Genomic DNA, 22,310 nt, shown 5'->3' on the forward strand with positions numbered 1-22,310 from the left:
TGTGGGATAGAACGGCTGGCAGTCAGGGTAGGGAGAAGGGGTGTGTGTGTGTGTGTGTGTGTGTGTGTGTGTGTGTGTGTGTAACAGAAAAGCCCCAGAAGATGGAGACAGCGTGGGCCTAAATGTAGAGAGGGAAATGACTGAATGAGCTTTTAGAACACATTTAATTTAAGTTTTGTGTTCTTTTTTTTTTTATTTTTAACTGAACTGTAATCTGTCTTCATTACCCTCAACTGTAAGTCTGTTAATGGTACACGGAGTTGAGGGATAACACAGCCCTCCCTCCAGTATCCCTCTGCTCTGTGAGTGTGTTGGTGGCAGCAGCATATCGAGGGAGGACTGAGGCCCATGGTACAGACAGTTGAGGCTAGAGGAGGCCCAGAGCTGGGGATCAGGGGAGAAGGAAAGTGCTCACAGAACAGAAACCGATTTAGCCAATTGTAAATCCCCTGAAAATTCAAAGAAACCTCGCTTGAAGAGACTTTTGGACATTCTAACGTTATGATATGCAGGATGAGGGCTTGAGTCATTTAAATTTTAATTCTAAAAGATGGTGGAACCACAAAAAAGTTTATGAACTAATATTGGGTTGGCCAAAAAGTTCGTTCGGGTTTTCCGTAAAATGCCATGGAAAACCTGAACAAACTTTTTGGCCAACCCAATATAACTGATAACAATATGTACACTGGCAAAATGAAACAGATAATCACATTAGTGATATTTGCTTTAGGTCTTTTTTTTCTTTTTTAGAACAATTGTTAAAGACAGATTAAAATTTTTTTCTCTTTCCCAGAGGTAAATCCTTTCTTAAAATTGCAGAATATCATTCCCATGTATAAGATATATAAGGGATATATTGTTTTGTGTTTTAAAATTTTGTGTAAATGATATAGTGTACTCCATCTTTTATAACTTTGTTTCACTCAATATTATGTTCTTGACATTTCTCTACTTTGATACATGAGATCACTTTAACTATTGTATGATAATGGATTGTTTTAATTAGTAAGCCATAGTTTACCCATTCTCCTACTGCAGGACAGTTAGATTGCCTCTGCTTTTGTGCTAATACAAATATTGGACAAACATTGTAGCAATGAACATCTTTGCATTCATCTCTTTGTGCCCATGTGCTTCGATTTCTCTAGGGTGAACACCTGCAAGTTGAATTGCTGGTTTGTGGGATGTCTTAGCCTGGATCCCCTAGAAAGATCAGAGCCTGAGGCAAGGTTTAAGAGCTAGTGCTTTATGAGGAAGCCAATCCTAGAGCAGTGAGGCTGACAGAAGCAGAATGTGAGGTAGAGAAGGATAGGGAGCAAATGCAAGGTTTGTGCAAATGCCACAGCTTCAGAACAAGCCAAGATGAGAAGCTGGGCAGGTGGACCCACTTGGCCACATGAGGTGTCTCTGGATAGGCTTTAGGGGAACATATTCCTAGGAACAGTTCTCTGGAGAAGGACAAGTGGAAATGGATCTGTTGGCCCCCTTCTCTCTTCTCTCTCTACTGAACTATGGACAAAGTTCATTCAGAGCGGAGTAAATCACCGTGCACCTTCAGATTACATGCCCTGGCCTCTTCAGTAGCTGCTGGAGAAGGCAGATTCTACTACCCCTCCTCCGCTCTCACCCTCCGGTGGCCAGATGCGTCTTCCTGAACAGGAAGTGATGGAAGAGCCAGAGACTCTTGTACACCTGAAACATTGTAAATCAACTATACTTCAATGAAAAAAAGTTATTTATTTTTATTGAAGTGTAATTGACATAACATTACATTAGTTTCGTGTGTACAACATAGTGGTTCGATCTTCATGACAGCAGCTCAGTGCAGTGGTGAGGGTGGAGGTCAGTGGTTGAGAAGTCATGGGAGGTGAGATGCTGATGATGAAGAATGTACTATTCTTTCAAAATGTTTAGCTATAAAGAGAAGGTGAGAATAAGACAGATGCTAAAGGAGGGTGCAGGATGGTGCGCTTGTCTTCTTTGCGGTGAGAATTGTAGCATTGTGAGCTGAGGAGAAAGAGCCAGCAGAGGGAGGGAGAGGCTGGTGACACGGGGAGGGAGTTTACAGGTGATGGTGCAAAGTTGGAGGTGGAACTGAATCCTGGGTCAAGAACCACATGTTCTATGCTGGTTCCACGGGGAAATCAGGTATGTCATTGTCTCTTTAACCTAACAACATTTTTCCCAGGAGTATACCCAGTCATAAGGGCTGGACATCCCTGTGCATCTATGTCTGTTTAAGAGGATAATGGTGATAGTAGACCTATTTTTACACTTATGTGAAGAGATCAGTCTGATTTGTAGTTAAGATGTTTGCTTGTTAATTATCCTGATCTCTGCATTCCTGGATTTTGCTAGCAATAGGCCACCTAATTTTTAAGTTGTACTTACTGCTGTATTGTTGTAAGTGCCTGTGTCCTAGAAAAGCTTCAATGTCTGAGGCTTTGCTTCAGTATTTTTTCCAGAATAGAAGCCTCCTGGAAGGAAATCCACTGAAAGGGGTGGATTTCTGAACATTGGTGGCTCTGTGCATTGATTCTTCCTGAGAAAAGGGAAATTGAGAATTGAATGATCTTTGAACTTTATGTAAACTTTTGCATTTTTAATCCATATCAACCTTCAGCAAGTGTTTTAATCCACATAATACATCTTCCCAGAAACGGGCCAAGACGTCAGTTTATGTGATATAATCTTAGGAAAGTCAGTTATAGAGAATGATAGAGATTTAAAGATATTTGTCTGAGGTCTTGCAAGTAGTTGATGGCTGACCTTGAACTACGTCACCAGCACCTTCACTTTTGACAGTGTATTTCCTTGTATTAAATGTGTGTGGTCTTAGCAAGAAAGTATACAGCTTTCATTACAAAACCTATACTGAATCAGACACCCTCGCACTATGAAGTCAGAGAATCACTAAACAAGTGAACGTTTTACTAGCTCCCAGATAGTCCAGAAATAATTTCTTCTGTATAAAGTAGTTGTGAGTTTATAACTCAAAATTGTTATGAGTTTCTTCAGGTTCTGGGGGTAGGAGGTGTCACTATGGACTGGGACCAGGCTGTTCAGACAGCAGAAGATCCCCACTCTGGATCTGCAATTTTGTCACTTGGCCTTTTTGTTCTCTATTTCTTCATTTGTAATTTGGTTCTTCCGTACGTGTCATGTAGAGAAATATCCTGAAGACCAGTGTAATGAAATACATGGAGTAATAGGTTTCAACTAGCTTTCTGGGCTTTGGGAAGTATTTCTCAAGGACTTTGAGATCTCCCACTGAAAAGCCATTTAAAAGGAGAATCATCTAACTTCATTTTCCTGGTCAGAGATAAACATTATTATTATTAAATATACATCTTCCGTCGTTCATAAACAAGATGTCAGACAACTGACATATAAACAGAAACATACATAAACAGATAAATATATAGATACACAGCGAGAGATCTTTGTAATCATTTTCTCTTATCTACCAGAATAAGGAAATAAAACACAAATACTTATCTTCAATGTTTTGTTTCTTGAGTAAAGTTGCCTAAGTCTATTTATTAAATAGAACCATATGCCCATTTACGTTATACTGCAAAAACTAAAAGGAAATTTGTCTTACATGTATTTCTTGTTAATTTTGGCAGATACATTTCCTTCGGACTCCCTTGGAGTATTTATCAAACGATAGGGTGGATAAGATTGATGTGAAGTCCTTACCATTCCTCATCTCTAACATGTGCATTCTCTGGATTTCTGCACTGCTTATGAACTTGAGGATGGTAAAGCAGAGTGAAGAATCACCTGGGGTGAGATAAAAATCTTGAAAATGTGGCATGAGTAGATAGGTAGAAAATCACCAAATGCTAATTTGATCTGGCAACCGAGTCACCCTTAGGAGACAAACACTGGGGAGATGGATCTGCTTCTGTGGCTCCTTGATTTTATAGAGACCAGGTAGATGAAGCCGCAGAATTGCGGTGCAAGATGGGATTGGGGGAAGGTGATACTACTATTTATACAAAAGCTCAGATATGCCTAATATCACTTAAAGCACCTGACCATCAAGAAGCTATTTCAGGGCTTCCCTGGTGGCACAGTGGTTCAGAGTCCACCTGCCGATGCAGGGGACACGGGTTCGTGCCCCTGTGCGGGAAGATCCCACATGCCGCGGAGCGGCTGGGCCCGTGAGCCATGGCCGCTGAGCCTGCGCGTCCGGAGCCTGTGCTCTGCAGCGGGAGAGGCCACAGCAGTGAGAGGCCCGCGTACCGAAAAAAAAAAAAAAAGCTATTTCAGCAACTGTGATTGGCATAAACTAGTTTAACTTTAATTAGATATAAAACTTAAGAAAACAAAGTGATGTAGAAAAGCTTGGCTATGTCTAGTACAGATAAACCACAAAGCCTCTCTTTGCACTGATGTCTGAGGTTCCATATTGATTTTTTAGAATATCTTTTTCTTTTCAAGACAAGATACGTTATACACAGAGGCATAATCGGATGTGGTATCAGGTAATTTGCCCTCATCTTCTCCTACTCAGAGATGGCACAGTCTGTGGCCCCTTAAATTCTGGAGTGACATTTAATTGATGTTTATCTTGTCATGGAAAATGGCTCATGAACAGAGGTGGTATTTTCACAACCACATAGAAATACTGGGTTTAGAAAACAAGTCTGACCCAACACAAAAGACTTCACTCAGCCCAGATAAAACATTATCATTAGCTAAAATGAAACGTATTTCTGATGGTTTTCTATTTATATAGCAGTATAGAATAAGACTGTAAATCACTAAGCTATCAGAATTCAATTGTATACTATTTGTCACGCTGCTGACCAACATAGAGCTTCCATTTTTCCGTGAAATATGCTGCCAAATTCCCTGGTGCATCTGACCTCGTGCTTCTCCTCATGTCCAAAGCTCAACAGTAAGAGTGCAGATACTCACAAACACCGTTCCCAGATCCTTGCTTCCCGGCCCATGCCTGAGGCTCGAGAATGGGAGACTGGGAGACACATTTGTGCTAAGATTGAGATACCCTACGCTCAGGGTGTATTCCTTATTTATGCTTTTGATGTTGGAAAATATATTAGAAATAAATCATGTGATGTTCAAGGACTGGCAAAGGACATTTAAAAAAATAGACAAGTTGGGAAGCAACTAATCATAGTGAGGAGATAAGACGGAGGAAATTTTGAAACTATAAGGCAAAAGGGTGGCCTAGTCAATGGGTAGGGACATTATTTCTAGAATATGAGTGAAAAGATTTCCCTGATGTAAGAAATATCTCACTTGATCAAAATAAAGGAACTCCCATGACGGTTTTAGTCAATATTAGATACTGACAGGTAAATTACCGACACAGCTGTGATGCAGAAACTCTGGGATTCTTTCTTTCCTGGATGCTACTGGATAAAAGGGCATCTCATTTAATATGCAGTAGGAGGTGATGTGGAGTTCTTAGCTGCTTACATATCATCTCATTAAAGGAACTCAGAATGAAGTGAAGAGTAAAGAAATTAAGTTACTGCTTCATGCTTTGGAAGAGGGGGGAAGAGAAAGAAAAGTGTAAAGAGGTGTCTTGTTAACTGCGGTGCTGTGTTTGTTTCCTAGTTATATTCTCTACCAAGAAAAACATGGGTAACAGTCAATAAGCCCTACCTGTGGTCTTTATTGAAGTTAAAATAATGTATAGACAAATGCAAAATATAATTTTATTTACCAGATTCTTTTTTTTTTACATATAAACTTTCCATATAAAAACATGTCCAGGACTTCACAACTACTTTTCATTTTCAAAAAACAAACTTACCAGCCTTTTGGTTAAAAACAATAGGAATTGATCTGAGTCCAGTGTTCTTAAATCCCACTTAACACTTCTTATCTGTGTGTTCTATGATGGCAGAACTTGCCAGCAATAGGGATACTGCTCTTAAGAAATTATACTTTAAAACATATTAAAACGTAGTTTTTGGCAGTTGGAGTGCCCAATTTTCCTTTATGGCATGGGCAACCTTAAGAAAAATATTTTGAGAGCTCAGTTCTTCTCACATTAAATACAAGCTGAAAAGGTGAATGGTACTAGGCAAATGGTCAGCGTGCCTCTCTGGTCATATGTTCGACTTCGAACCTTGTATGAAGTTCTGCTTTCACAGCCGCTAATCCACGGGCCTCCATAGGGCAGGACTTGAGGTGGGTGAACACCTCGGAAATCCTTCGCTATCAGTTCAGCAGGATGCTGATGATTTCATTTGACGTTGAAAAAGCAAGGAGAGAGATGTTAGGCTTATGCTATTCCCGCCACGCTAGTGTTAGATGTCGTGACTGTTTTTATTTTATGGACAGCACAATTCAGTTTAAAAACAGACCACGCAGCGCCAACGTGTGGGCATCCGCTGGTAGGTCGGCCGCGTTGACGAGCTAGAGAACAACTGCTTATCAGCCCACTATTTATGGATTCACTTGTGCATTTCAGGCACATCGGTGAGGAGAACTCTCAGGTACAGTTCTCAGCCCAGCTGATAAACAGTACAGCTGCCACCGGGATGCAGTGCCTGACATCATCCTGCCGTGCGGTCTGTGCAGAAAGGTTCGCTGTTGGTAAAGATGAAAAGGACTGCAGATGTCATCTTCCAAATGCTGTGCTTTTTTAGGTAGTCCATTGAAAGTCCAGTGCTCCAAAACCAGTACTAGGAAGCTGGTTTCACTATATTCTCCTCGAGGTTTATTTTGTTCAAAACCCCAAGTTTCAGTGAAGACGAGTCATCGGCCCACACGATGGATGTAGACAAACTTTTTTTTTAGTTCTGAAAATCGATTTCCTCTGATGTTTGTGTAGCAGCTGTTTCAACTTGTCTTTGAAAAAGCTGGTTGTGAGAGTGTAGAGGATTGGGTTCAAGGCACTGTTTACTGGGAGGAAAAAAATGACGACCCAGGAAGTGATTGTTTCTGAGAAGGAAACGAAGTGTGAAAGAAAGCTGAGGTTTTCATAGACACAAGACACATAACATTTTATAGTCAAAGCTACTTTTGAGACGGCTACGTGGCTCGTTTACGTCCTCTCTCACCTCATGGAAAAGCTCTCTGCTGGAAGAGCACGGGAGCTACGAATTCAAGGTCCTACCACCGACTTTTCTTTCAGAAACGACTTCGCACGTTGTTACGAAACAACGTGGGAGGAGATATGTGAAAACACTTCATACACTATAAATTGATACATAATGTATTTTTCTTGTTTTCATTGCCCTTTCTTATAGAAAAATAAGAAAATGAGGAAATAATTCATAATCAATAGGACAGTGTCCAGGACTAGAAGGTTCTGGTCCAGAGTCAGCTCTGACCTTGGTCTGAATTTCAGTCCTGAAGGTCTTCCTGCCCCGCCCTCATATCCCCGCTGCTATATTCAGAGTGCAGTCAGAAGATGTGAAGAGCAAAAAAGAATATATCTCCAAACTCAACGAATTCCTTCTGTGTGAGGGCTTACAAAGGCTAATAGAATATTAAGGGAAATATGCCAGAAAAAGTGAGGAGAAATTTTGGATGGCAGTGTCCTTTCTGAATTCAGTTGTCCCTCAGTATCCACCATGGAAGTGGTTCCAGGAGCTCCACAGACACCGAAATCCACAGGTTCTCAAGTCCGTTAAATAAAATGGCATAGTATTTGCATATAACCTATGCACATCCCCCCGTATACTTTACATCATCTCTAGATTACTTCACCTAATACAAGGTACAGCCATGTAAAGAGTTGTAAATACAATGCAAATGCTACGTAAATATTTGCCAGCACAAGGCAAATTAAAGTTTTGCTTTTTGGAACTCTCTGGACATTTGTTTCCAATATTTTCCGTCTGCAGTTGGTTGAAGGCATGGACTTGGAACGCAGGGCTATGGAGGGCCGACAGTACATCAGTTGCTTGGTTAGGATGAAATCTATTTTCTCCCTTAAACAGAGCCTGCTCCCAGGGTTACACACTTCTTAGCTGTGTGACTGTGGGCAAATCCCCTAACCTCCCCAGACCTCAACTGCCTTATCTGTGAAAGGGGCTGACGATAACTTACATGACTGAAGTCAGTGAGCTGGGCCGGCTCTGCGGACAACCATTTTCAGCACATTTTCAGAACCTGGGGTTCTCCAGTCCCACCACACTCTGCTGTCTCCTCCCCCATCTTCAAAAGTCTGAGAACTGCCATCTCAGGTGAGAGCTGGACATAAGCCTAGCATCCTTCCTCTCCCCCTCTCCTTTGTGACCCCCTCCTTCCCTCCCCATCCTGTAAATTTCTTATCCTTCAGACACTGTTGCTTGTTCTTCTCTTAGCCCTGCTCTGTTCCCTACATCCCGTATGTTCTTCCTCCCGTTCACTTTTCCACTTCTTCTCTGACTTTATCCGCCCTTTCCTCCTTCCCTTTGATCTCTCCCTTCTCCTTTTTCTATGTTTGCCTTTCCTCTTTTCCACCCCGTCTTCTCTTTCTTTTCCTTATTTCTTTTTAACTGGAAAGAATACGGAAGAAATACGTTTGTATTTAGCATACCTTAGATTTATTAAATGATATTACTATATTATCTGTCCTTAATTTTAAAAAAATTAGATATGAACAGTTTGTGACTGAAGAAAAACAGTCAGTTGTTTTTTGTCTGTTGTGTCCCCAAAGGAGGTTGTGATCAGGAATGAGACTTCCTGTTTGTCTCAGGATGACTCGCTGATGTAAGGTGAGCAGGTAAGTCCTGAGATGGGAGGGCTGAAGCCAGCTTATCTTTGGGGCTGACCCCATGTACTCTCAGTGACCTACCATGATGGAGCAGACCCCAGAGTTCTTGGAGGGTGGGGACAGGGGGCATTCAGGTCCATGAATGTAGCAATTTCTACAACACCATGGCGAGTTGGGCAAGCAAGGAGGGGCTTAGTCAAGTGTGGTAAAGACTTCTCTCCTAGGTGCACTGAGGTATTCAAGACAAACCTCAAAGGACTGAACTATAAAATGTAGAGAAAGACCAATGTGTGGCCCAATAACATTTTCACGATTTTTTTTCCTGTTCTAGTTCCATATCATGATCTAAAATGTCTTAGACTCTCTCCAAGAATAATGATTACTACCCCTGCTATCAGAAAACCTTGTTGTGAGACTAAGCTCATAGGTTAAGGGGATGCTGCATGTCATTTTGCAGTGAGGCATTTGGCAAGGCAGAGGGACATAAATAGTTGCAGGTGTTTGTTACTTGTACATTCATCACTCTTTTATAAGGGCTTCTGATATGTCAACCCCATGCTCGACACTTCTTTTGTTTTTATCCAAAAGATTTCATATTCCATGGAATCTCATTATAAAGTCATACAAATAGAATTTCACAAAATCGATTTATCTTAGGCCTATTGTCAGAAAGTTTAGTTAAGAATAAAATAAGATGACTGTTAAAGTTGTTCCTCTGGTACAAATCCTGAAAACATCTTCTACCAAGATGAAGAAGGCAATTCCTGCCCTGGAGGAACACTCCAAATAGATCTGCAATAGGCTGAAAAAGTGAGTTGAAGATGATCCCAAAGTTTGTTTCCCTGAGGGTTGGGCAAAAGCCCTGGGTGGACCCTAGGATGGCTACAATTTCTAGGTCCCAGAAAGGCCTTCAAGCAAAATCCTAACTAATGAAAGGTGATTTTCTCTGGTTGAAGTAGGGGTGGGGCCTTTTAGATAGGCACTTTCTGGAACATTAGACCTCCACAGGGCACAGTGTGACAACCACGTGGCTAGGGCCATGAAATAGGCTGGTGGTTCTTAACCAGGGGTGTGCACCTTAGAATCACAAAACACCCATGTAGAGGCCTTGGCCCCTATAGACTAAATTCAGAGGCCCAGGGTGAAACCTGGACATGTATATTTTGTTTTGTTTTAGGTACTCTTCATGAAGCACCACTATGTAGCTCAAGTGGAAGCAAGACACTAAGACTTAGTTTTCCTCTGTCTCCTGTGTGTTTGTTATTCTTGTCTGGGTTGCACCATTACTCGGTTCCTATCTTAGAATACTGATTATAAAACACTTAGGAAATCCTAAACCTTTGTATTCAAGTTGTAGGTATTTATGGAGAACTTACTATATGTGACGGACTGTATTCTCGCCTCGTCAAACAAAGGGCATAAGAAAGCACAACGTACTTGGGAATAACAGAAGGGACTGACCTGGTATTTCCACCCGGAAGAGGGAAAGGATTTTAATTACAAATACAGGAATCCAGCAGATGGCATCAGAGATCACTATAAAAAAGAAACGGTTTGCGACGGCCGCCTCTCTTCCAGTGTTACTCCTCACTTCTGAAGTCTGCAAGGCAGTTCTTTGAATGGAACAGAACATAATAGTATAGGAAAACACAATGATGAGAAAAGCCAGCGAATTCACACCTGTTGGGAAAAGCACACCTCTTAACATCTCAGGTGTATAAATCAACAGTAGAAATACTGTGTTACTTAGATGTTCAATATGGTGCCTCTTCCCCTCCCCTGAACTTCCAGGAAGCATTCTTGTTATAAGCCCAGTGGTAAATCAGCTAAAACCCTGAATCCAAGGCTATAAACTGGAACAAGTTAAAAAAACTGGGTTTGCCACATCAAAAAGATATTTTAAATACATAAACACGTTTCCAAGAATTGTAGACTTTGAAATTCAGATCTACGTATATCATGAGGTAAATTTTAGCTCTTTTAAAGCAGGAAGACAGCTATTTCATTTTTAGTTCTCTGCAAATTCAAACCTTGAGGGATTACTGTAATCACAGGCACAGCTCAGGAAATCAATACGCCCCTATTCCTTTAACTTATAAACATGAATAAGTATCCTTGGAACATCAACAAGACAATAGCCTCCGAAACATTATTTTTTATGTTTTTTGGTCTTAGAAAAATAATACATAGGACTAAAATACATTTTTATTTTTTCTTCAGATTGCCCACAGTAATCTCAACTAAAATTCAGAACCTTTGAGACTTGTTTTAGAAAAACAAGGAATACCAGAAAAATTAAAAATTCAACTATATAAATTACTCTTTTAGGGTCAAATATGTTCAGAAGATTCTCACTTATCATTATCGTATAATGCTGACTTCTTTGTTGCTCTGTTATGTTCTTGCTATCATAAAAATCCTAAAACTGATCATCTTATTCCTTATAGTGAACATAAAATTCCCATATAATTTCAAAGTTATTTGAAAAATGTTCATCTGATTAGACTGTATGTAAGACTGGTGAAGTCTAGGGAAAAAAATCTACAAATTCAAGGTGTTCCATTGTTTTTATCCAAAAGATTTCATATTCCATGGAATCTCATTATATATTCATATAAACAGAATTTCACAAAATTAATTTATCTCAGGTCTATTGTCAGAAAGTTTAGTTAAGAATAAAATAAGGGAGGAGCTTCAAGATGGCTGAAGAGTAAGACGCAGAGATCACCTTCCTCCCCACAGATACAGCAGAAATACATCTACACGTGGAACAACTCCTACAGAACACCTACTGAACGCTGGCAGAAGACCTCAGACCTCCCAAAAGGCAAGAAACTCCCCCACGTACCTGGGTAGGGCAAAAGAAAAAGGAAAAAACAGAGACAAAAGAATAGGGACGGGACCTGCACCAGTGGGAGGGAGCCATGAAGGAGGAAAGGTTCCCACACACTAGGAAGCCCCTTTGGGGGCGGAGACTGCGGGAGGCAGAGGGGGTAAGCTTCGGGGCCGCGGAGGAGAGCACAGCAAGAGGGGTGCGGGGGGCAAAGCGGAGAGATTCCCGCACAGAGGATCGGTGCCGACCGGCACTCACCAGCCCGAGAGGCTTGTCTGCTCACCCGCCGGCGCGGGCGGGGCTGGGAGCTGAGGCTCGGGCTTCGGAGGTTGGATCGCAGGGAGAGGACTGGGGTTGGCGGCGTGAACACAGCCTGAAGGGGGCTAGTGCACCACGGCTAGCTGGGAGGGAGTCTGGGACAAAGAGGCAAGAGGCCATTGTGTCGGGGTGTGCGAGGAGACGGGATTCAGAGCGCCGCCTAAACGAGCTCCAGAGACGGGAGCGAGCCGCGGCTTCAGCGCAGACCCCAGAGACGGGCATGAGACACTAAGGCTGCTGCTGCAGCCACCAAGAATCATGCGTGCAAGCACAGGTCACTGTCCACAACTCCCCTCCTGTGAGCCTGTGCAGCCCGCCACTGCCAGGGTCCCGTGACCCAGGGACAACTTCCCCGGGAGAACGCACGGCGCGCCTCAGGCTGGTGCAACGTCTCGCCGGCCTCTGCCGCCACAGGATCGCCCCGCATCTGTACCCCTCCCTCCCCCCGGCCTGAGTGAGCCAGAGCCCCCGAATCAGCTGCTCCTTTAACCCCGTCCCATCTGAGCGGGGAACAGATGCCCTCAGGTGACCTACACGCAGAGGCGGGGCCAAATCCAAACCTGAGCCCCTGGGAGCTGTGTGAACAAAGAAGAGAAAGGGAAATCTCTCCCAGCAGCCTCAGGAGCAGTGGATTAAATCTCCACAGTCAACTTGATGTACCTGCATCTGTGGAATACCTGAATAGACAACGAATCATCCCAAATTGAGGAGGTGGACTTTGGGAGCAAAGATATATATATATATTTTTTCCTTTTTCTCTTTTTGTGAGTGTGTATGTGTATGCTTCTGTGTGTGATTTTGTCTTTATAGCTTTGCTTTTACCATTTGTCCTAGGGTTCTGTCTGCCCGTTTTTTGTGTGTGTGTTTTCTTTTTATTACTTAAAAATTTTTTTTTCTTAATAATTATTTTTTCTTTTAATAACTTTATTTTATATTATTTTACTTTATTTTATCTTCTTTCTCTATTGATTTCTATTTTTTCTCCCTTTTATTCTGAGCCGTGTGGAGGACAGGCTCTTGGTGCTCCAGCCAGGCGTCAGGGCTGTGCCTCTGAGGTGGGAGAGCCAAGTTCAGGACACTGGTCCACAAGAGAGCTCCCAGCTCCAGGTAATATCAAACGGCGAAAATCTCCCAGAGATCTCCATCTCAATGCCAAGACCCAGCTTCACTCAACGACCAGCAAGCTACAGTGCTGGACACCCGATGTCAAACAACTAGAAAGACAGGAACACAACCCCACCCATTAGCAGAGAGGCTGCCTAAAATCATAATAAGGCCACAGACACCCCAAAACACACCACCAGACATGGACCTGCCCACCAGAAAGACAAGATCCAGCCTCATCCACCAGAACACAGGCACAAGTCCCCTCCACCAGAAAGCCTACACAACCCACTGAACCAACCTTAGCCACTGGGGACAGACACCAAAAACAATGGGAACTATGAACCTGCAGCCTGTGAAAAGGAGATCCCAAACACAGTAAGTTAAGCAAAATGAGAAGACAGAAAAACACACAGCAGGTAAAGGAGCAAGGCAAAAACCCACCAGACCTAACAAATGAAGAGGAAATAGGCAGTCTACCTGAAAAAGAATTCAGAGTGATGATAGTAAAGATGATCCAAAACCTTGGAAATAGAATAGAGAAAATACAAGAAACATTTAACAAGGACCTAGAAGAACTAAAGAACAAACAGACAATGATGAACAACACAATAAATGAAATTTAAAATTCTCTAGAAGGGATCAATAGCAGAATAACTGAGGCAGAAGAATGGATAATGGACCTGGAAGATAAAATAGTGGAAATAACTACTGCAGAGCAGAATAAAGAAAAAAGAATGAAAAGAATTGAGGACAGTCTCAGAGCCCTCTGGGACAACATTAAATGCACCAACATTCAAATTATAGGGGTCCCAGAAGAAGAAGAGAAAAAGAAACGTACTGAGAAAATATCTGTAGAGATTATAGTTGAAAATTTCCCTAATATGGGAAAGGAAATAGTTAATCAAGTCCAGGAAGCACAGAGAGTCCCATACAGGATAAATCCAAGAAGAAACGCCAAGACACATATTAATCAAACTATCAAAAATTAAATACAAAGAAAAAATATTAAAAGCAGCAAGGGAAAAACAACAAATAACACACAAGGGAATTCCTATAAGGTTAACAGCTGATCTTTCAGCAGAAACTCTGCAAACCAGAAGGGAGTAGCAGGACATATTTAAAGTGATGAAGGAGAAAAACCTACAACCAGCATTACTCTACCCAGCAAGGATCTCATTCAGATTTGATGGAGAAATTAAAACCTTTACAGAGAAGCAAAAGCTAAGAGAATTCAGCACCACCAAACCAGCTTTACAACAAATGCTAAAGGTACTTCTCTAGGCAGGAACCACAGGAGAAGGAAACGACCTACAATAACAAACCCAAAACAATTAAGAAAATGGTAATAGGAACATACATATTGATAATTACCTTAAATGTAAATGGATTAAATGCTCCCATGAAAAGACACAGACTAGCTGAATGGATACAAAAACAAGAGCCATATATATGCTGTCTACAAGAGACCCACTTCAGACCTAGGACACATACAGACTGAAAGTGAGGGGATGGAAAAAGATATTCCATGCAAATGGAAATCAGAAGAAAGCTGGAGTAGCAATTCTCATATCACACAAAATAGACTTTAAAATAAAGAGTATTAAAAGAGACAAAGAAGGACACTACCTAATGATCAGGGGATCGATCCAAGAAGAAGATATAACAATTGTAAATATTTATGCACCCAGAATAGGAGCACCTCAATACATAAGGCAAATACTAACAGCCATAAAAGGGGAAATCGACAGTAACACATTCATAGTAGGGGACTTTAACACCCCACTTTAACCAATAGACAGATCATCCAAAATGAATATAAATAAGGAAACACAAGCTTTAAATGATACATTAGAAAAGATGGACTTAATTGATATTTATCGGACATTCCATCCAAAAACAACAGAATACACCTTCTTCTCAAGTGCTCATGGAACATTCTCCAGGAGAGATCATATCTTGTGTCACAAATCAAGCCTTGGTAAATTTAAGAAAACTGAAATCGTACCAAGTATCTTTTCTGACCACAACGCTATGAGACTAGATATCAATTACAGGAAAAAATCTGTAAATAATACAAACACATGGAGGCTAAACAATACACTACTAAATAACCAAGATATCACTGAAGAAATCAAAGAGGAAGTCAAAAAAATACCTAGAAACAAATTACAATGAAAACAGGACCACCCAAAACCTTTGGGATGCAGCAGAAGCAGTTCTAAGAGGGAAGTTTATAGCTATACAATCCTACCTTAAGAAACAAGAAACATCTCAAATAAAAAACCTAACCTTACACCTAAAGCAATTAGAGAAAGAAGAACAAAAAAAACCCAACGTTAGCAGAAGGAAAGAAATCATAAAGATCAGATCAGAAATAAATGAAAAAGAAATGAAGGAAACGATAGCAAGGGTCAGTAAAACTAAAAGCTGGTTCTTTGAGAAGATAAACAAAATTGATAAACCATTAGCCAGACTCATCAAGAAAAAAAGGGAGAAGACTCAAATCAATAGAATTAGAAATGGAAAAGGAGAAGTAACAACTGACACTGCAGAAATACAAAGGATCATGATGATTACTACAAGCAACTCTATGCCAATAAAATGGGCAACCTGGAAGAAATGGACAAATTCTTAGAAATGCACAACCTTCCAAGACTGAACCAGGAAGAAATAGAAAATATGAACAGACCACTCACAAGCACTGAAATTGAAACTGTGATTAAAAATTTTCCAGCAAACAAAAGCCCAGGACCAGATGGCTTCACAGGTGAATTCTATCAAACATTTAGAGAAGAATTGTCACCTATCCTTCTCAAACTCTTCCAAAATATAGCAGAGGGAGGAACACTCCCAAACTCATGCTACGAGGCCACCATCACCCTGATACCAAAAGCAGACACAGATGTCGCAAAGAAAGAAAACTACAGGCCAGTATCACTGATGAACATAGATGCAAAAATCCTCAACAAAATACTAGCAAACAGAATCCAACAGCACATTAAAAGGACTGTACAGCATGATCAAGTGGGGTTTATCTCAGGAATGCAAGGATTCTTCAGTATATGCAAATCAATCAATGTGATACACCATATTAACAAATTGAAGGAGAAAAACCATATGATCATCTCAATAGATGATAGTTCTTTTGCCCTTTATCTGGGCCTTTTCCCTGGCTGTGGGTCTCTAGCTCCTGGAACATGACCTCTGCCTTCACTTGGCTAACGTGTCCTCATCCTCTGGGGCTCCATTTGGATTCATTTCTACTGGGATGTCTTCCCTGATCCTCAGATCTGGGGCTCCTAGAACATCCTGTACTCCTCCTTCGTGGCATCTGTCAGCCTGTGGCATGAGGACGTGTTTCCTTGTCTTCATCCTTCTTTCTGGCTGCAGATCTGTGGGGCCAATCTGTTTTTTCTCCAGTTCCCAAAATAGTGCCTGGCCTATAGGAGGTGCTTAATAAATCCTGTTTGAACCAATGAATGTACAGTAGTGTGTGTGCATATGTGTGTGTGAGGGAGAGAGGGTTTCCACGAAGTGCACCTATGCCAGGAATGGCTTACAACATTGTAGGTGTGCCATAGCCACGAAAAAATGGCTATCATATAGGGTTTATGTGAGGAGTATTATTAAAATGGTGCAAATGAAGTGTTTTCTTTTTCAAAGGAAGAAGAGAAGGAATAGATGGAGAATAGCTGGGAGGGGTGGTTAGGACCATTTTGTGATGGGCTTTAAGTGACTAATTTAAACTTGGCCTTGGTTGTAGGGAGTTCCTGAAAGTCTCTGAGCAGAAGATACTCAGTCCTTTTGGTACTCAGGTAGTGAACAGATAAATAGGAAAGAGAAGACCCCAGAAGCCAAAAGACCAGTGAGGGCTAATGTAATAATTCAGGGCAGAGGTCATAAGGCTTTAAGCAAAGGTGACAGCAGTAGGTAGAGACTGGAAGAAAGAGAAGGCAAAGGTGTATTTCGAGGGAAAAGTATTTGATGAAAAAGAAAGGATGAGGACTTCTCTGGTGGCGCACTGGTTAAGAACCTGCCTGCCAATGCAGGGGACACAGCTTCAATCCCTGGTCCGGGAAGATCCCACATGCCACAGAGCAACTAAGCCCATGCACCACAACTACTGAGCCTGTACTCCAGAGCCCGCGAGCCACAACTATTGAGCCCGCGCGCCTAGAGCCTGTGCTCCACAACAAGATAAGCCACCGCAATGAGAAGCCTGCGCACCGCAACAAAGAGTAGCCCCCGCTCACCACAACAAGAGAAAGCCCGCGCACAGCAACGAACACCCAAAGCAGCCAAAAATAAATTAATTAATTTAAGAAAAAGGTAACGAATATTAAAAAAAATGAAAGGATGATGGAGCTTATTGACTTCTTAGATGAGGGGACAAGATGAGAAGGGAGAATCAAAATGATAATACTGCCCTAGTTAAAGAGGGGACATGGGAATGGCCTTAGTTTTAAGCAAGAGAGATACCTACTAGACAATTTTAAAAGTTTTTTAATCTTTAAGGGCTAAACTTCTCATTCATTTGTAATAGAAAAGGTAGCGTTTTCTTTTCTAAAACCCTTAATTCTCCCTCTTTAATTAGGGAGAATTAAGAAAACTAAAAAGCAAAGAGTTTTATTAAGCACCCTTCCGTTGCGGACTTTGGAACTGCATTTACAAAAGGTAATAAACCTTCCTGGTATTTCCATTCAGATAATCTCCTGCTAGTCAGTTTCAAGAATTTTATTATTATTTATTTAGCTCATATCTAGACTGTAAAAAAATGAGTTCAAATAACTTGGTAGCACCACAGGACAAGGCAGTGAACTAGAATTCCTCCAGCTCATTGTCACTTTGTATGAACATGAAATCAAAGGGTCTTACAGATAATAAAAAGATCATTCAGAGATCCTGACAGTATGTGTTTGATTTCCATACTAAACCTCTATAATAAAAAATTTAATAAAACCTCCTATAAATACACAGCAAGGACTTTACTTTAAAAAAGAAAACAGTCTTGACTATATTTGTTTACTTTCTGAAACGGAGAACTATGGCTTTACTGAAATCCATGGTATTGCTACAAAAATAACGTTTGTCCAGGAAATGAAAAATATAATTTACCTAGGAAAATTCCAAGAGAATACCCTTTGCTTCCAATATCTTCTGTTTGGTCATAATAAAGTGGGAAACATACTCCATTTTTTCCATAAAAGTTTCCAAAATAATCCTCCTTCCAAAATGGAATCACAGCTATTAAAAATCCCACAATCCAGATGCCAATAAGGATGACCGAGGTCTGCCGTTTTCCAGGACGGATGTTACTGAAGGGAAAGACGACGGCCAGGAACTTCTCCAAAGTCAAGTACGTCAGCAAGAGGACGGAGACCTCGGTGGACAGCATGGCCAGGAAGCCCAGGAGGCGGCACTGTAAGCTCTCCATCCACAGCAACGCGTACTTCTGATACTGCCCACGGTATTTTAGATCAAAGAAGCCAACGAAGAACAAATAAACACCCATCAGGCAGTCCGCACCTATTGAAGAGTCATAGAATGTATGTTGGTAGTTCCAGCATCTCCGTCTTAGTTTTCTGATTTAGGTCTGCTTCCTTCTTCCTGTATTAAATGAACTAACGGAAAACCTACAATAGTGCCTAGAAGCCAATGGACTTCAAAAGGTGTACTATTTCTAAAGTACTACACTGCATCTTTGTTTTACAATTTTGAAAAAAATGGTGGTGGGAAGATAATTTGCGGGGGTATGGGGGGGTCTAGGTTTTAAACAGTAAAAAATATTACTAACATAGTTAATAAAAGGAATAATTTTCTGGGCTTGAGGAGCATGGATGCTATTGCAATTGAAGGTTAAACAAAACATAGTTCTGTAACCCACAACCTGTCCTCTATAATCCATCCCTTAACTCATCGGCTCCCTGTTACCCCATTTCGAAGACATAACTCACTGCAGATTCATGCAATCCAGAAAAGAGTAGCCAAAGAGAACAATAGTACCTTCATACTTAAAAAAACTGCCCAGCATATATAATTCATATTAAACGCCATCTGCTGAATGCCAATATAATCTAGAGCACAGCTCTCCGAAGATATCCTTAATTCATTTATATAGGAAACATACTTACAACAAAGGATTTTGATGGACGTAGCATGGGTCATGTTTTCAGCTTTAATGAAAGATCTCATGCCAATGACAAAAAGATTTCCAAAGCAGGTTATGAAAGCTATAACCCAGACAAATATTCTGAGGATATTGTTAGCCAAGAGGTCCTCAAATGAAGAAATGCCGTCAGTCAAGGGCATACATATTCGGACATGGGAAGCATAGGAGCAGTATCGAAAGTTTTTGAAATAACTAAAGTCAAAGGGAAAAAAGAGTCACTTTACAGCAATGACACAGAAATGACAGTTGCAGTCCTATTAGGGCTGCAGCTGTGTTAGGTATGTGGCTTCACTAGGCTTGGTTATTTTATTTTATTTTATTTTGCGGTACGCGGGCTTCTCACTGTTGTGGCCTCTCCCATTACGGAGCACAGGCTCCAGACGCGCAGGCTCAGCGGCCATGGCTCACGGGCCCAGCCGCCCCGCGGCATGTGGGATTTTCCCGGACCGGGGCACGAACCCGTGTCCCCTGCATCGGCAGGCGGACTCTCAACCACTGCGCCACCAGGGAAGCCCCTAGGCTTGGTTACTTTTGTTTAGTAGTGATTATGTAATTACAGAGTTCTTCATTAAATATTACATTACTCTAGGCAGTGTTCTTCCTTTAAAGGTGAAGAACCTAAAGAACATAGGTATATGCTGTGGCTTGTCTGAGATGAGTCGGGGAGGACATGAGAATGGGAAATCTCCAGGACTCTACTTTTCCACATCACCTTGGGTGATTGTCTAGGGTATTACAAAAAAGTAGATTGTCATTGTTAAGTTGATCTTTAGCAAACATTCAGGGGCTTCAGTTTGGGATATAAGGGACCCACGAAGTAGCTCACTAAAAACATTCCTGTTGGGCTTCCCTGGTGGCACAGTGGTTGAGAGTCCGCCTGCCGATGCAGGGCACACGGGTTCGTGCCCCGGTCCGAGAAGATCCCACATGCCGCGGAGCGGCTGGGCCCGTGAGCCATGGCCGCTGAGCCTGCGCGTCCGGAGCCTGTGCTCCGCCACGGGAGAGGCCACAACAGTGAGAGGCCCGCGTACCGCAAAACAACAACAACAAAACAAACAAAATAAAACATTCCTGTCTTGTACTTAGTTTTAAGTATATTCACTTAAACTAGCCTTCTTTTCCCTGATACAGGCAGGAAGGGAAGGCCCCTGAGACTAGGAGAATTCAGTCTCATTGAAGTGAGGAGGAGAAGCAGCTGCCTTAAACACAGATTCCTTAATAGGGCCTGGAAGGACTTAAGACCATTTCCATTTCCAGAGAAAATACAGGCCTGTCTGTGATCAATGTGTTTATGGTCTAAGTGTGTGGAATCTTGAAGGGCTGGAATTGGGGAGATCATTTGGTTTACTGCCATTCTCCAAACCTGTTATGTTTAGGATTTTCTCCCATAAAACTCATTTTATTTTTATATTCGTTCACCACCTCTTTTAGTTCTTTTCTCTTCATCTAATATTTTTTTGTCATCTGCCCAGTCAATTGCTGAACTAGCAAGTTAAAGAAAGTTTGTTTATATATTTTTTACATTTATATATGTAGATAAAATTGCTTTGGTAAAAAAAATTCCATTGGATACAATTAAAAGAGCAATTAACTGTTTTATTTTAAAAAGCCAATGTTCTCAACATATGAATACTATATCCTCTGCACTTTTTAAAAACTTCTGACGTTCAATATAATACAACAATTTAAAAACATTTGAAAGATAAGGTACAGCATGGTGATTATAGTTAATAATACTGTCTTGTATATTTAAAAGTAGCTAAGAGAGTAGATCTTAAAAGTTCTCATCACAAGAAAAAATTTGTAACAATGTGTGGTGACGGATGTTAACTAGACTCACTGTGGTGATCATTTTGCAATATATACAAATATTGAATCATTACCTTGTACACAGGAAACTATAATGGTGTATGTCAATTATATCACAGTAAAAAAGTGAAAATAAAAATAAAGTAGAAGAAAATTTGAAAAAAAAAAGAGAGGCAGGGAAAAAAAAAAAAAGAAAGCTTTACTTTGCCCCGGCTTCCAGGCCTCCCATGATTGGACCCCTGGCTACCCTGATCCGCCTCAGCACTTCCTGTCTGTGCTCACTCCACCCAGACACGTCAGCTCCCTTCTAATCCTCGAAACAAGCCAGGCTCACCCCCTTCTCAGTGCAGTGCTTTTGCTTTTCTCTCTTGCTGGAAGAATCTTCCAGGAAGAATTGTCTCCTTCCACTCAGGGCTGCCTGACTGTCACATCTCTGACTTCTAGGTGAACTGCCTACATCCTCCTTCCTTCCCTTTATCTTGCTATACTTTTCTTCCCAGCATTTCTTAATGATTAATTTGTTAACTAGTTTACTTTCTGGTTCCCAAAGCTAAATGGAAGCTCCGTGAGGCAGACACTTCTCTCTCCCATTCATCCCTGTGTTCTCCCTGGCATGAGGGAAGTACTCAACAAATACTTGTTAGATGGCAAATGAATGATGCATGGTTTAGTGCTGAGTATGTCACACAGAGATACTGAAGGCTATCCCTGCCCTTAAGTAGCTTATGGTGGTCCAACCTCTCCTCCCACTGGGACCAGGGCACTGGTTGGCAGGTGGACGTGTTTCAATAAATGATGGGCAAGGAAGATGAAAGAAGAATCGCTAGGTCACTTAGTAGGGAAGTAACTAAGTTCACACATTTTCTGTTAATTGTTGGGTCCTTCTTGACCTCAACCTGCGGTTCATATTTAAAGCAGCAGCTTCTCCATCAAGTTCTACAAAGGTTGAATTTCTCTTTTCTAAGGAGACTTCACATTCTGCCTGCAGCAAGGAAATTATAACCTCATGAAATATTTATCTACTAGAGCCACAGAAAGAGAAGTTATGAAAACCATGTGGATATACATCAAATACTTGTCTTTGGGTAATCACACCCACTGCATAGACATAAACAAAATATTCTCCCAAAAGGTCTCCTTCACACCAACCATTTCAGCCCCTTGCTGATCCCAACTTGATATCTTACATCGAATCCTCCCTATTGTTGTGGATAACAATGGTTGATTTTTGAAGTCATGAACACATTAGATTACACAGTTGATAAACAAATGATCATGTCATAAACTCCTATATTAAGACAACTTACACAGTGCACTTTAGCCAAATATATTAACGTGACTTATCAGAACTACTATAAAGATTAATTACCTCCGTTTTGCAG

At 41.2% G+C, this 22,310-nt stretch overlaps 1 protein-coding gene across 1 annotated transcript in view; it reads right to left on the reverse strand.

The window, feature by feature from the left end:
- Window positions 1-6,446: 6,446 nt before the first annotated feature.
- Window positions 6,447-22,310, reverse strand: part of RXFP2 (relaxin family peptide receptor 2) — a 106,022-nt gene continuing 90,158 nt past the window's right edge. The window contains 5 exon segments of the mRNA XM_089899679.1: window positions 6,447-6,775; window positions 6,778-6,930; window positions 10,154-10,372; window positions 18,066-18,476; window positions 19,082-19,311. Of these exon segments, the coding sequence (XP_089755805.1) occupies window positions 6,672-6,775; window positions 6,778-6,930; window positions 10,154-10,372; window positions 18,066-18,476; window positions 19,082-19,311 (1,117 nt within the window). The 3' untranslated portion in view covers window positions 6,447-6,671.

Source organism: Delphinapterus leucas, chromosome 18, assembly GCF_059928025.1.
Source record: "Delphinapterus leucas isolate spDelLeu-1000000601 "Yukka" chromosome 18, BTC_Dleu_Yukka2, whole genome shotgun sequence".
NCBI classification, from domain to species: Eukaryota; Metazoa; Chordata; class Mammalia; order Artiodactyla; family Monodontidae; genus Delphinapterus; species Delphinapterus leucas.